Source organism: Cyrtonyx montezumae, unplaced genomic scaffold (genome assembly GCF_038088225.1).
Source record: "Cyrtonyx montezumae isolate F1298 unplaced genomic scaffold, pur_monq_1.0 scaffold_0, whole genome shotgun sequence".
NCBI lineage: Eukaryota > Metazoa > Chordata > Aves > Galliformes > Odontophoridae > Cyrtonyx > Cyrtonyx montezumae.
Window position 1 is genome coordinate 7,356,287 of NW_027071824.1, and position 14,052 is coordinate 7,370,338.

Here is a 14,052-nt window from a genome sequence, read left to right on the forward strand (position 1 = left end):
AAGTTGCACATACTTAAACAAGTATTAATGAAATTAGGTGAAATGAGGCAGCTTTTCATCAGGAGCATTTTGACTTGAGATTAATCTCCTTTTACTGTATTTCTGGTAGCCTACTTTAGAAATGCTCAGTCCTCAACTACATCTCAAAGAAAAATTGATGCTAATGGAAAAAAAAAAGGGGATTCTGTCAGTGCTATCCTAATATGGTAGTGAAATCCCAGTTGGCTCCTCCTTAAATTTCTCTCCAAAATTTTCATTATTTTAAGCTTCTTGCACTGATGATTATGTTATTGGCCTGGGGACGTTGTTGCACATTATAAAGACCATTTGGAGACCCCAAAGAGTTTTGTGGGGGCAGAATAACAGTCATGATTAGACAGTGTTTGAAAGAACATTTAGATAATTTAACACAGAAATGAAGTTCCAAACAGTGATTATTTAAATAAATTTTATTTATTATTTTATTATGTCTCATAAAGTGTTGTCTTGGTTTTTGCTTTCTTGGATGATTTACTGTCTTCATCATATAAATCTAGCCCTCTATAGAGTCTATTTGGATAACATGTTTATTTTCTTGTATTTTCAATTTTTAAAATGACTTGTTTTGGTTGAGGAAGAAACTCTCATCTCTAAGCAAACTTCTGGGTTTGTAGGTGGATGTGGAGTGGGTGGTCGCACATACACAAGAACTGCTGAAGCATCTCCTATAGAATTGAACCCACCTACCGTGAAAGCAAAGGGATCTGCTCTCATAGAAGTGAAATGGGAGCCACCTAAGAAACCAAATGGCATCATTACCAACTACTTCATTCACAGGTAAATGCTTTATCACCTCAGACTCTATAGCCATACTGAACTGTTAGTTTCTATATTCTTTCATATGAGAGGAGGTGAAAAAATGTGGAAGTATATGGTAAAGTTTGTCTAATGCTGCGTTTGTGTTTCTTTCCTTTCAAATGTTATGTATGGATGGAAAAGTAGAGAATAAGAACTGAAAGAAGAATCATATTCCAAATCTTCAAGTTAAAAAAAAAAACAAAAAAAAGCAGGAGAACATGCATTTTCACAAACTTGAAAGGAGAGACAAAAACTGTAATATAGGCGCTCCTATTACGTTTACTTACACCACTAGATACATTCTTCAGTCCTCTGATAGGCAATTGAGAAATGAGGAGTGGAAACAGGGAATAATTCACTATTCTTGAAATTTTCAAATCCAAAAATGGTATTTGGATCTCTAACACAAAACAGTTTTCTAAGAGGAACTATGTTCCTGTTGTTAAGTGAGTAAGTAATCTAGAGTGTGGTTATAGTGCAGTTCCATTCTATAAAATCTTCCAGTTAAATTACAGCTCTTTATGTTCATTGATAGTTCATACTCAGTGTCTGAGTGACTGACATACATTACCATTCCCTTTGAGGGGACTTCACAAGCTCTGTGTGAAGATTTTTCTACATAGATACTTGTGTTTAGGGAAGTATCAAAATAGCAGAGCACTGTCTTCATCGATCCTTTAAAATCTTCCTGAAGAGATCCTTCTAGAATAGCTTTAGAAAGCAAGAGGACACAAAACTCAAGCCATGTGTTGGAGAAAGATTAAAACTCTCAAGTTCCTGATTTTTTCCAACTACAAATATGTGTGGTAAACGCATGCTGGGCTAAACCTGGCTTCCCACACAGAGTTTGTGATGTTTTATTATATTAGAGCTCCAACTGAGAAGACAGAGAACCAAATTACCTTATTGATTCAGCAGTGCTAATTAATATAAATTCACTTTCATATTTAGTACATTAGAAGTCTCTAAAAATTCCTGTTCTCTTGAAATACCTTCTTGTTTGCTATTATTTTTTTAATTGTCTGACCAAAAAATACCAAGTCTCTCTCCTGTAAAAAGAGAAATAAAGTGTGTGTTATAGCCTAAGACATGTCCTCACTCTGTTGGTTTTGTAAATAAAGCCGATGATTACTGCTGCTATTCCATGGCAGCCATAGAACGGGAAAACAGGAAATATAATGCAGAAAGCCTGCTTCAATGAAAAATACTGTAAATTGAATTTGACAGCATTTGATGGCATTTGATTATTCTAGTCACAGCCAAACAATGATATAAAGAGTAATATGAAACAGAATGTGTTACTGCCTAGCAGACTCAAAAGCAATAAACCTTCCTGCAATGTGACACAATCACTTCACAATCATAATTGTAGCCTGTTTGATACCTCTGAGTACAGCAGAAGGGCACTGACTGACATAGATACATTTTGTTTTTTATTTAAAGTGAAATGAAAATGGCGCACTGGGGCTCCAGATACAATCGTTATATTCACCTACATAGGCATGAATCACTTGGCAGTTATTTCAGCTGAAGTTTAAATGTGCTTAGACAACAACAATATCAAATCTTTCTCAGATAGCTGCAAAAAAATCAGAAATGGGATGTAAGCACATAGTTCTTTTTCATTTTGTAGCCACACATAGCCTTACATTGTTATAGCAGCCAGGCTGCAGTATTTCCATGGGAAGTTATGGCATGTATTTTCTTCTTCATCATGTACCTTTTTCTTACTGCATCCCCACTGAAATAAATTCATTAAACCTGGAATGTTTGGGGAGTTAGTGTGTGTGTGTGCCGATCTTTGCATTAAAATGACAGGACTCAAGCTTGCTCTTGGAATTATAAAAGCACTGGTGGATTTGCAGCCATTTTGATAGAAACTGAAAATTAAAATGTTAGTCTAAGATAACAGAGACGCTGACATTTTATTTTTGATTCATGTAGTAGTCTTAAACACAGATCTGAGGCTTTTAAAGTTTTCCAGCAGGTACCATGACTTAGAAGAGACTGGGAATGATATAAGATGTGATCCATGAGACAATCACCCATTCTACTCCTCTTCCCATTCATCAATACATAACATCCTTGTGCTCTGGAAAAAGTAGTATTATGGAAATAAATGACATATTTCTTCTTTTAATAAGGTACAGGTAACATCAGCTAATGGAACTGCTCTCTGTTGACCACCAGCACATGTCATGTAGGATGTATGATGTGAGTCAGTATTGCCTGTAAAATTATAAGGAATTGTGTTTGTATCTGGCTTACAGGAGTTTCTGCTTTTTTTGTGTGCTTAAGTCTCAGCATCACTATCTGCAAGATTATGTTATAAGTACAAGTGTGTGAGTCTGAAATCTAGCTCTCATTAGCTGAGCAATTCTGACGCAGAGAAAACAACAGGCAATTTTAGACACAGGAGATGACTCCATGGCTGTTGACTGCTCTGACTTGCAGTGTAGAGGCATCTAAGCTGATTGTATACGATAATTCACTGCCTACACTTATACTCTTAAACATGAACTACACCAGAGACAACTTCCAAGGCATGCAGATCTAATCCTTATGAGTGAATATAGCAGTGGATATATGGACTACTGAAGGGTTTTATTCATACCTGTAATTTGCATAATACCTAATTTAAGCTAGTGTGTTACGTGCAGTAATCTGTTCTCTTTTGTTGATTTTTTTATACTATCAAGTATAAATAGAAAAAGAAAGAAAAATATAAAAATATATGAACTACATTAGTAAAGACTTGTCATAACCAAGTAGCAAGTAAGGCTTCTTTGTTTAGTTGGAAATGAAATTGTAGAGGGGAGATTATAGTTGATGTTGAATTATTTCTCCCCAAAATGAGTGTTTTACCCCAGGGCCAACAGGCACCACAAGAACGTGTATGTTTGTTGCACAGTGACAGATAAATATGTGGGTAAGAATTCTGGATTATCCTCAGGGTCTCACAGAGTATCCCTTCTACATAAGGAAGCTGAGGAGTCAGAGTTGCAGTTAGCAGTGCAGCCCTCTGCATATAGCTCTATTAGACATCTGTCACAAAGAAGATTATGTTTTCCTCTTCATGTCATCTTGCTCCAATTGGTTGTGGGGCAGGGAGAATTTGCCCTTATAAAAAATAACTGTGTCTGAGCATCTTAAAAACGAATGTAAGCAGAGAATCAGACTATGCAGATTAAGAGACAGCTTCCAGCTCTTTGAAATGTTATTCTCCTTTGCAGCTCATTGTACGTAGGAAACACTTCCAGTTAAATGAGCAGTTGAATCTTAAATCTTAAGACGATTGAAATGATTACAGACTGTTCAACCACTTCTGTTCAAAGTTTATTCATACATGAAGATATTCTGGTTTTTAGCACCACAGATGGAACCATTTACCTAACCATAAGTTTCATTCATTAAATATTCAACAGTAATAAGATCTAAATACTTAGCCAGACTACGTTGTACAGATTTGCTTGTGGATGAGATTACAGTTGGTGGCAAATTTGATCTTCTGATGTGAAAAACTGTTTATTACAGACTTTGTAAAATTTATAAAACATAAATCTATGTATTCATTTAAGTGCCACAGTGCTTGGCCAGACAAGGCAGATATTAAATGCAATTTTATTGCACTATAACATACTCTCTATTATTGACAGAGATTTTAGGCACATTTTTTGAGTGCAAAGGGAGAAGACTATATATTTAGGTGTGGGAAAAGGCATAGTAGTGATTCAGCATTCAGAACTGTGTCTTGTATTAAGTCAGTGAGCAAGATCCAAGGGATAGTTCTGCACTGGGCTTGTACTAAAAATATCTGATGTAATTTTTGCTCCAAAAGAAATTTTATACCCCCACTCTATGTCATTGTGTCACAAGAGAGAATTGCTAGGGAATCTTTCTGGTCTGTTCTACCTGCCATTCTTCAATGACCTCTGACAATTCTTAGTATCAACACATGTTATAATTTGCATCTTTCACTTACCTTAAAACTCCTGTTCTGAGGTAAACAATCTACACAGTGCCCATACAGCCTACTTATCTCAGAATTAGGCCAAATTTATCTTGTTTCATGTCAGAAAACAATGCTCTTTTGTACGCCATATATATGCGTGCACACAAGAATGAATAAACTACCATGTACGCATATGGATTCTTGACATTTTTCATATTTGCATTTGTGTATGAGGATATGTATTACAAAGCTGCTAAGATTATCCATTTTTAAAAATTGTTGCATTTCGTATTTTTCAAGTAGCACCTAAAATTGCCCTAGAAAGATAAAAACCAACAGTTCTGCAAAATGCAGGTTTTCTCTTGCCAAAATAATATTCTTCAGTTTCCATGTGCATGTAGTGATGATGACACCTGATAGACAGACAAACCAATTTTACTTCTGCAAATTTGCTGTATTTGCAATAAATGTGACAGATAATGTAATTTTCTTTTCTTTTTTCTTTTTTATTTTTTTTTTTTGCAAGAAGGGTGAAAGTGCTTTTAGGTTTTGCAAAGGCCAAGGTTCTCATGAAGAGTAAGAAAAATACTTAAATTCATGTGCAGTACAGCACAGCCGTCACTGAGATTTATCACAGTGTTTAAATGTAACCAACTTAATTTCACACAAACATTTTTATGCCAAGTGAGAGAATTGATTTGATAACTCTGTTTTGAAGATGTGTGCTTTTCTTTTTACATCTGTTGTAAATTATGTATTAGCGAAGGGATGAGGCTCATCTGTAATCATCTCTGATAGCCAGAATACCTCCAGGTTCAACACACCCAGACATGTTGTAGGAATGGGTGTTATATGTACAAATATATGTATGTATACATGTATATATATGATTAAAGAAAAGGTAAGTAAAAGAAATAAAAATCCATTGCCAAAAGCCCATACAGTTAATTGTCTTCATATATCTTACTTTCTGTTTTTGAATAAGTTTGTATTTATTAAACAAAAAGTAAAAAATACTGTTTATTACAAAAAGAACTCTTTGTGATATTTTAATGAGTTTTTGTGATAAGGCTGCAAATTCTGCTGAGTTGTTTATGCACAAGGGATTGCTTATTCCATTTGCAAGAGTAAATTGGATGTTTATTGTGAACAAACTAGAAGTAAAGTGATCAACTTTGGTTTTGAGGCCATGTTAGAATATTTATCTCTTATTCACTAGGTAACACTTTGCTATAATAATTTAGGCTTAGTTTTCCATAAGTGAGAAGCCTGAGGTGCTTACCTCTAGTAGTACTTTGATTTTGATAAATGAAAAATTGTACCCATATTGTAATTCAAGTCCTTACTCTTCAACTAAAATAGATTCCAAATTTCATGTTCTAAAATTTTCTAAATTCTTGTATGTGATGTATTGTCCTGAAAGAACAGTGTGCCATCAGATATTGCAAATCTGATGCCATGGAGCATGACAACACACCTGTTTGAAGTGTTCTGTAGTATTCTTCTCAATGAAGGAGAATAATGATTAAATAATTGCTTCAAAAATCTTTTTTCACTACTCAGCACCTAACGTGGGTTCAAAGAAATACTTTTAGACAGAGAGATGGGTAAGTTCCTTACATGTGTATTATGGATCAAAATATGTTCTGTACTTTTGTGAGCTGCAGACTGAACTTTGAACTTCAGTATCCACCACCATGTGACTGTTAAAAGTTACCTTCAATTTTAAATGAATTGTCTTGGTTTCATTTCAGACGTCCTGTTGGCAGTCAGAAAGACCTGCTTTTGTTCATCTGGACTGAGGGAGCTTTGGAATTTATTGATGCATCCGATGCTCTACAGCCATTTACTCTCTATGAGTATCGTGTCAGAGCTCAAAATGCTGTGGGGTCAGTGGACAGCCTGTGGGCTTCAACCCAAACTCTCGAGGCCTCCCCATGGGGCATGGCAGCCCCTTGGGCACAAGCAACAAGTGCATACTCAGTGTGGTTGAATTGGACCCAGCCTGCATTTCCCAATGGTGTTATAACTCTGTATCGAGTCGTCCATCAAGAAAAGAGCAGTGATCCAACATTCAGCGTACCGGCTGTTACAGCACTAACTGTGACGGTAAGAACTGGCCAAAAAAAAACGTTTGGGTTGTTTTTATGCTGTTTTGATCTCTGTGGTATTTTAAAATCACATTTTACATGGATTTGGAAAGGGGGTTTCCCAATTGCTAGTAGTTTGTTGCTTAAAATTTTGGGATTAGTCCAGAGAAGACTGAAACATTTCATATTAATATCTAATCTTTAGTAGATTTAAGTCAGTTCAAAAAAATGTGTAGCTCATGCCTGGAGGACATGCATCTAACTTTACCTTACTCTGAAAATACTGTCTTGAGATTTTTGTCTGATTGTCAAAATAGTTTCAGAAGATCTACACAAAGAACAAAAACAAGCCCTCCTTGTGTGTAATGCTAGGTTTTGTTTTGTTTTGTTTTTTTAATTCAGTTGGAATCATAAACTGAATGAATTCATTATTAATTAAATTGTTCATATATACAAAGCATTTGCTCATACACGCTTTCATGAAGATTCCTCTCTTAATTCATCAGCAATGAAAGTAGATATACTATTAATTTCATTACTCTTGCTTAAAATAAAGTGTTACTTCTTCACTGCTAAGATATCTTTCCCTTAAAGGGACTTTGCAAACATGACTGTATTACTTCTCTATTCAGTATGCAGAGGGATACACTCAGGAGAAGGTATGACAATATTATGTAAATTTGTGAAGGAAGTGGTTGTGTTTTGTGCAGTTACCGCTACAACTCCTATCTATATAAGACATCCCAGTTTTCCTACAGAAAGACAGCATCTAGACAGGTGATAGAATTGTACTGCTTTATATTAAGATAACTGCTGTATTTGGCAGCCTCCTGAAAATAAGGTTTTAGAAATGCTTAAGGTGGTTTTCTTAAGGTGATTTTGGGTTTCCACAGACATGCCACTTAAATTCCATAAACCTAGAAATTTTGCCTAAATTAAATTCACAGTCCATGTTCTTACTGGATAATGATGAAAAGCCACTAAACTTTTAATTAAGCAATTAATTAGTGTTCTGTTTGACAATCATGTAGGACCATAAATTACAATCTCTGGAATACCCAGTAGTAACCTTGAAGTAACAACCTTAGACAAACCTTGACAAGGAAATATGGGAGAAAGTTCCAGTTCAGGAATCTCAAGTGCTCTTGGAAGCCCAAATGTATTATGTTTGTAATATGTTCTTCTGAAAAAGAAGACAGATCCTGTAGAGAATGCTAGGAATATGTCTTTTGTGCTTCTAAATCCTGAACTTGCATCTCCATTATATAGTGTGGTACCTTTAAAAGGAAGATTGGAATTCTAAAATTTTCGAATTTCAGTAGGATTATTGTATTTTTCAATATTAATTGAATTTTTCAATAATAATTTTTCAATTTTTCAATAATAATTACAATCCTAACTGTGATGAAACACCTACAGTTTTAAAGACAGCAGAATGGTAGGGCTTCTCCTAACACTCTACTTCAGCATCATAGATCGTGTTATTGAGCATCGGAATTGACTTGGCCAGTCATGCATTGCAATGTCTTCTAACCATGCCAACAACAACAGGAAATGTCCAAGATGGTTGTACTGTGGGTAACAAAACCTACCAAAACAACCCTATAAATAGTGCTGCCACAGACTGTTTCTTTAACAGCATTGGTTAAAGGTCTTTTAAATTAGCAAGCTGTTATTTACTGAATTAGTATTTTCCAAGCTCCAAAATCTTTTTCTTTCCCCAAATGCTATCCTGAATCAAAATTACCTTCTGGCCGCATACATATAGCTACTCTACTAGAGTTGTGTTGGAGCAGACTAGCAAGTTTTTTGGACTATCTTTTGTCATGAATTTTATCAGATATTTATGGTCACTCTGAAAGTAATGCCTTCTACTTATTTCCATAGAAACTACCACAGAGACAAAGAACACAACAAGACTATTTGATAAAATACGAGGTATTACTTTTGGATCAGCCCTCATAGTTTTTGTGACCTTTTTTCATTATTATTATTTTTAAAATATTATATTACCCTTCAGGGAGAAATCTTTCTACACAGCCCTTCCATCAGCTGCACTCACTTTAAGCTGCTGAAATTGCATTTACTCAGTAGAGTTATTGCTGATTTATACCAAGGAGCTGAGAACTGAATCCTTCTTCTTCTGTTCTGAATGCAGCGGAACAGCTAAAGCTTTGAATCAAAGTTATTGACACAGTGCATACAGTCCTGTTATCAAACATACCTTTTGGAGGTCAGGTCAATTATCCCAACAGGCAAAAACCCAGACAGCAACTTTCAAAGTTATAGTCCCTTTAAAACAGAGTTTTATCATGAAATTGCTGAAATACCCTTAACTGTAGCTTTGTGAATGAGACACTTTAATTAAAATGTAATTTTATTGAAGGAACTAGCATTTCAATGATTAAACTTCTGTCCCTTTAAAATATAGCTTTCAGGGGTACTAGGCTAAATCATTTAATCTCCTAAAGCATCTCTATTGGAGTTCCCTCGTGGGATACGCCATTAGTCATTCTCTCACACAAGCTTCCATGTTACAAGCAAGACTTAAAGTATTAAGCAAGCAATGAGTTCAGTCCTTTATTTAATCTGTTAGACTCCATTTTTATCCCATTAGATTATTCCAGAAAAAAAAAAAGCAGTGCTAGAATCACGGTAACTGATCACACCCTCACTCTTGTCGGTTGTAGTATGGTTACCTGCCACAAGATGTAAAGCTTGACTCAAGTCCAAACACAGTCCTGGTGGTACCGAAGGATACATATAGGTGCTAATGCCACTGCAGACCATTCTAATGGGGCAGCTTCTTTTCTGCCCATTTCCAAAGGCAAATGGGGAGCGTCTTCTGGGTATCCAAATCGTTTGACAGTTTTATGCAGACTACTTTCCTAAGATTTAGCTATTTCTTCTCCAGTGAAGGTGTATTAATCTGTATTTGAACTAATGTGTCAACGTTGTAGCTGTCCAGTATTGTAAGATTATTACTGACCCCTTGAAATTCAGTACTGCCTATGGAGATAAAAATGATCACTCCACTCTGTGAGCAAAAGCTGCTACCACTCACACATATGAGGATTCCCCTGCAGCATCAGTCACTGATGTACATGTTAAAAAGTATACTTCCCTGGCTTGTTTGGCCAGGAGTATAGTGACGGATGGTAGGTGACAGCAAGTTAAATTGACATTTTGGTTTATTTGCAGAACAAAGTCAAGTCAAGACTGGTTACAGCAGTACAAGCTGCTTCTACAATGTCTTCCAGTTTATTTTAACTCTCTAAAGGGAGAAGAGTCTTGTTGACAACACTAATGTCAGACAGATGTGCTTATAGATGAATAGATTGACATTAGGTTCTCATTTACAGAAACCTGCATAAAATGACCAGACTGACAAAGCAGGCTGCTTATTCTTGTGAGCACAGGGCTTAAGCTTGTGAACACTGGATCCACAGCTGATTTCATTGTAAAGACAGTACCAGCAAATGGCAGCAAAGCATCAGAGTTGTTTAGCTGTTGTATATCAAACGTTGCTGTGAGATAAAAACAGGGTGGGTTTGGACTTCCAGTATTGGTATACTGTGGGTATGGAACACTGTCCCTCCCATGACAGTTGTATCATGTAGTTGGTTGCTTACTGTGAGCAAGAGAATTCAAGCAAGCCAAGAAGATGAGTAAAAAGTGTAAGGTTATGCAGCTGTCAGAGTGCTTGGAGGACAAAAGGAAGCAAAAAGCACCTAGGTGTGAGGGTTGTAGAGAAAAACCCTGCCTGCATTCAGCAGTGACCCCTGTTGTTCTGCAGAATTAAGGCTTTTGCACGTCAAGCCTGCCTTCTTACAGGGTGCAAGAGAGAGGTGTGAACATTACAGCCCTTCTTCCTAGGGAATCTTACATCTGTGCCTACCTAGAATCATAGGTCTATTCATATTGTGTTTTGCAGTGTGAAGCTCTCAGGCTAAATTTATCCTACTAAGTTTTGTTCTTGTTTTGTTTTGTTTTTGGCATAGCTATGTCAGCTTGGGGTGTAAAAAATTAACATGTCTCTTAGCTGATATCACTGCACCAGCAAAGCCCTTGGTTTGGACACAGCTATGCTAACAGTTGAGAACATATGTTGGCTTACCTCACATTTTGTGGGGAGATCGTATATAACTACACTGGCCAAGCTTCTCTTGGCAGATGCTTCATCTCTGGTAGGGAAATCTGCAGACATATTGCAGAATAGCAATAATAATAGAGGCCTTGGTAGGAGAATAAGACTTTGGTTTGCATTATTATGCTTTTATAACCAGACACTAATTTGTACGTTGAATATAACTAGAATAAAAATAATAAATATTAACTGCTTACAGTAAAGCTTCAGATGTAATATATTATTATAAGAAAAAAATCTTAACTGACTAGTGCTGCCATTTACACAAGCCTTCTAAGCAGGATTACAGATCTCTGGAATCTTGCATCCACTGTTAGTTTCTTTCTATTCATCACATTCAGAAGTCCTTAATATATCTGTGTATGATGTTTCATTTCTGTTTCCTTTTATAGACCATTGACAACTTGGCAGTGTTGGACGTATCACTTTAATAATAGCATTATTCAGTAGTGCAACATAAGAACTGGACATTATGGTTTCACTACAGCAGAAGGAATGTAGTGCGCAGCCACCACAATAAGAAAAATACGCTAAAGAGAAGGAGTGGTGAATTATACATACCTGTTTCAGATGCCTGAGAAACTGAGTGAAATGTGACAAGAGGAGGATAAATGGAGAAATCTCTGCACATGCCATAAATTCAGAAGATATACTACTTAGTAAAGAATGAAAGCTGTAAACGGCAGTGGAGGGCAAAAGTTAATTAGGCTCCATGCTGTTGTTAGGGAGTGGAAAGTAGCCACAACCAGAAGCAAGATGGCTGCTCCAGCAATGCCCTAGCACAGCCAAAAGATCATCTCTTTAGCTCTGCAAGGGCTTCTGGGTTAGGGGGGAAATCATACACAGGTGACTAATTTTTTTTATGGTTCACAGCCGATCAAAGTGAAATTCAGCAGCTGTTCAGGACAAGTGACCACTCTAACGGCTGTAATATAACCTGCTAAATAGAGAGGGAATTGCATGAGAGCAAGAGGTTAGCTGTGATTATCGGCAGGTGAGTGCTTTATTGAAGTTGAAAGACCATTAACATTGATGGAGTAATTATTTCAACTTGAAAGTAATTACCTTGATGGGTGATAACTTCTCCAGTGTTCCCCGATTTGATTGGACCAAACAATTGTGAACTCTTGAAGCCTAGAAAAATATTACAACAATACTGCAATGTTTAAATTACTGAATCCACTGTTAGAGTATTTTAATTATGCTTAACAGTGAAAAGATTTTAACTTGCAACAACTGGTGACCTCTCATGTATAGAGACATTTGCTTTCTAATTCCAATGAAATGACCCACACCTACCACGTGTGTGCTATATGTGATGGGTTTGCAAATGAATCATGTGATTTAAATGCAATTTTTAAGATTCAAAGCCTTATTAGTGCAGTTTCAGGAAGGCACTTTCAATTGAAGTAATTGTTTTATTTGCTAGGATAGCCCAATAATCTAAAATGTTTCCTGCCTTCAGATTGAAGTCTGTTAAGCTTACTTGGGATGAATACAGGACAAGTGCTCCTTCACATTGAAGGCTGCTAAAAATAAAAATAATAAAAAAAAAGAAGTGTGTGAGGCAATCTGTATCTCACAGACTCTGTTGTTTCCATGCTGCTGCAGAATATGCTGGATTTGGCACTACAGCTCTATTTAAATAAGCATTTGGATTGGCACTACGATGCCCCTCCAGAAACTGATTAAGTGCTTCAGTAAGCCCCACCTATCAAGACAGACATGTAGAATTGCCTAATTAGAGCAGAAAGGACAAAATGGATTGTTGCACAACTTCAGTGATTTTGAAGTACTATGGTAATAGAACTGGATGAGAAAGTGAGAAAGAGAGTCTCAGCTCCCCCCACTTCTATTTATAACATCATTGCTGTAACCAAGGCCAATTCAGTGTCTCCCTGGATGCTTTCTGCAGCCACAGAAACATAACTTTATGCCCTGGAGAGCTCTGCCAAGAATTAAGGAATCTTTGTTAGTTAGGTTGCAGGGCATTATAGAAAGGTTTACTTGGTGTCTGTGAGGTCTTAATAAGTGAAGACTGCAGCAAAGAAGTTTATTTCATTACTTATTTTCTTCAATATTTTCTCCCTAATTTAGTGTGAAATGTGAAGTTAAGGTAGCTTTGTCCTTCAAAAAAATTTTAGACCAGAAGTAAGACCAGCGATAGAATTGTGTTTGTCCATGCCTAATCATACAGCCCACATGATTGTGACTAATGTGACTCAAATAGACAAGTGAAGTGGATTTTTGTGAGTAATACAGGGCTGGCAGATTCCACATCTCACAACAATTTTCCTTGATTTGTCCAAACCGTAGATGTTATCATGTGTTTTCATGCCAGTACTTTCTAACATAATAAAACAACAACAACAAAAGAAAAGAACAGTATCTTTATAGTCTCTTTCAGAAGTTATAGTTATTTCACACTCTTCGTACATTTTCTGTTCTTCTTACTGCTGCTTCAAACATATACTCTCAGTTATAATTTAATATTTCTTTGCGAGTCTGGTCTTTGAAGTAAGGCTTCCCTTCAGAAAGAAGGAATCATAAGTTCCTTATTGTTTTTCTTGGTATAAACGATTTTCTTTTTTCTTTTTTTTCTTTTTTTTTTTTATTTGTAATTTAAGGACAGATTCAAAGTCATTCCAGTTACTGCCATGTTTGATCAGTGACTCCATGTAATACCAGACTGGAGTTCAAATCTCTTACTTCCCAGTGTTGGCAGTATCACAAATAGACGTATCAGGTTCTCTGATCTGGCTGAGGAACTGCAAGGAGAACCTGTGGAACTGTGTGCTGGTGGGAATAAGTAAAGGCAGCGTAAAGGCCGTTCAAATAGCAACATCTGCCAGTGAAGCTCCTGAAGTCACTTTCAGCTACAGAGAAAGTCAATTGATTAGAGCAGAATGTCTGGATCAATAGGTAATTTTTTCTACAAAGGAATTACTTTTCTTTTTGGAAATATCTGGCATATTTTATCCTTGGGTTTCTCCTTGTGCAGGATCCAGTTTTCATACATTCCATAA

The 14,052-nt window shown here is 36.3% G+C and overlaps 1 protein-coding gene across 1 annotated transcript in view; it reads left to right on the top strand.

Moving 5' to 3' along the window:
• USH2A (usherin) overlaps nt 1-14,052 on the top strand; it is a 354,043-nt gene that overhangs the window by 298,797 nt on the left and 41,194 nt on the right. The window contains exons 59-60 of the mRNA XM_065744176.1: nt 654-816; nt 6,544-6,898. Of these exons, the coding sequence (XP_065600248.1) occupies nt 654-816; nt 6,544-6,898 (518 nt within the window). The remainder of the gene's footprint in view (nt 1-653; nt 817-6,543; nt 6,899-14,052) is intronic.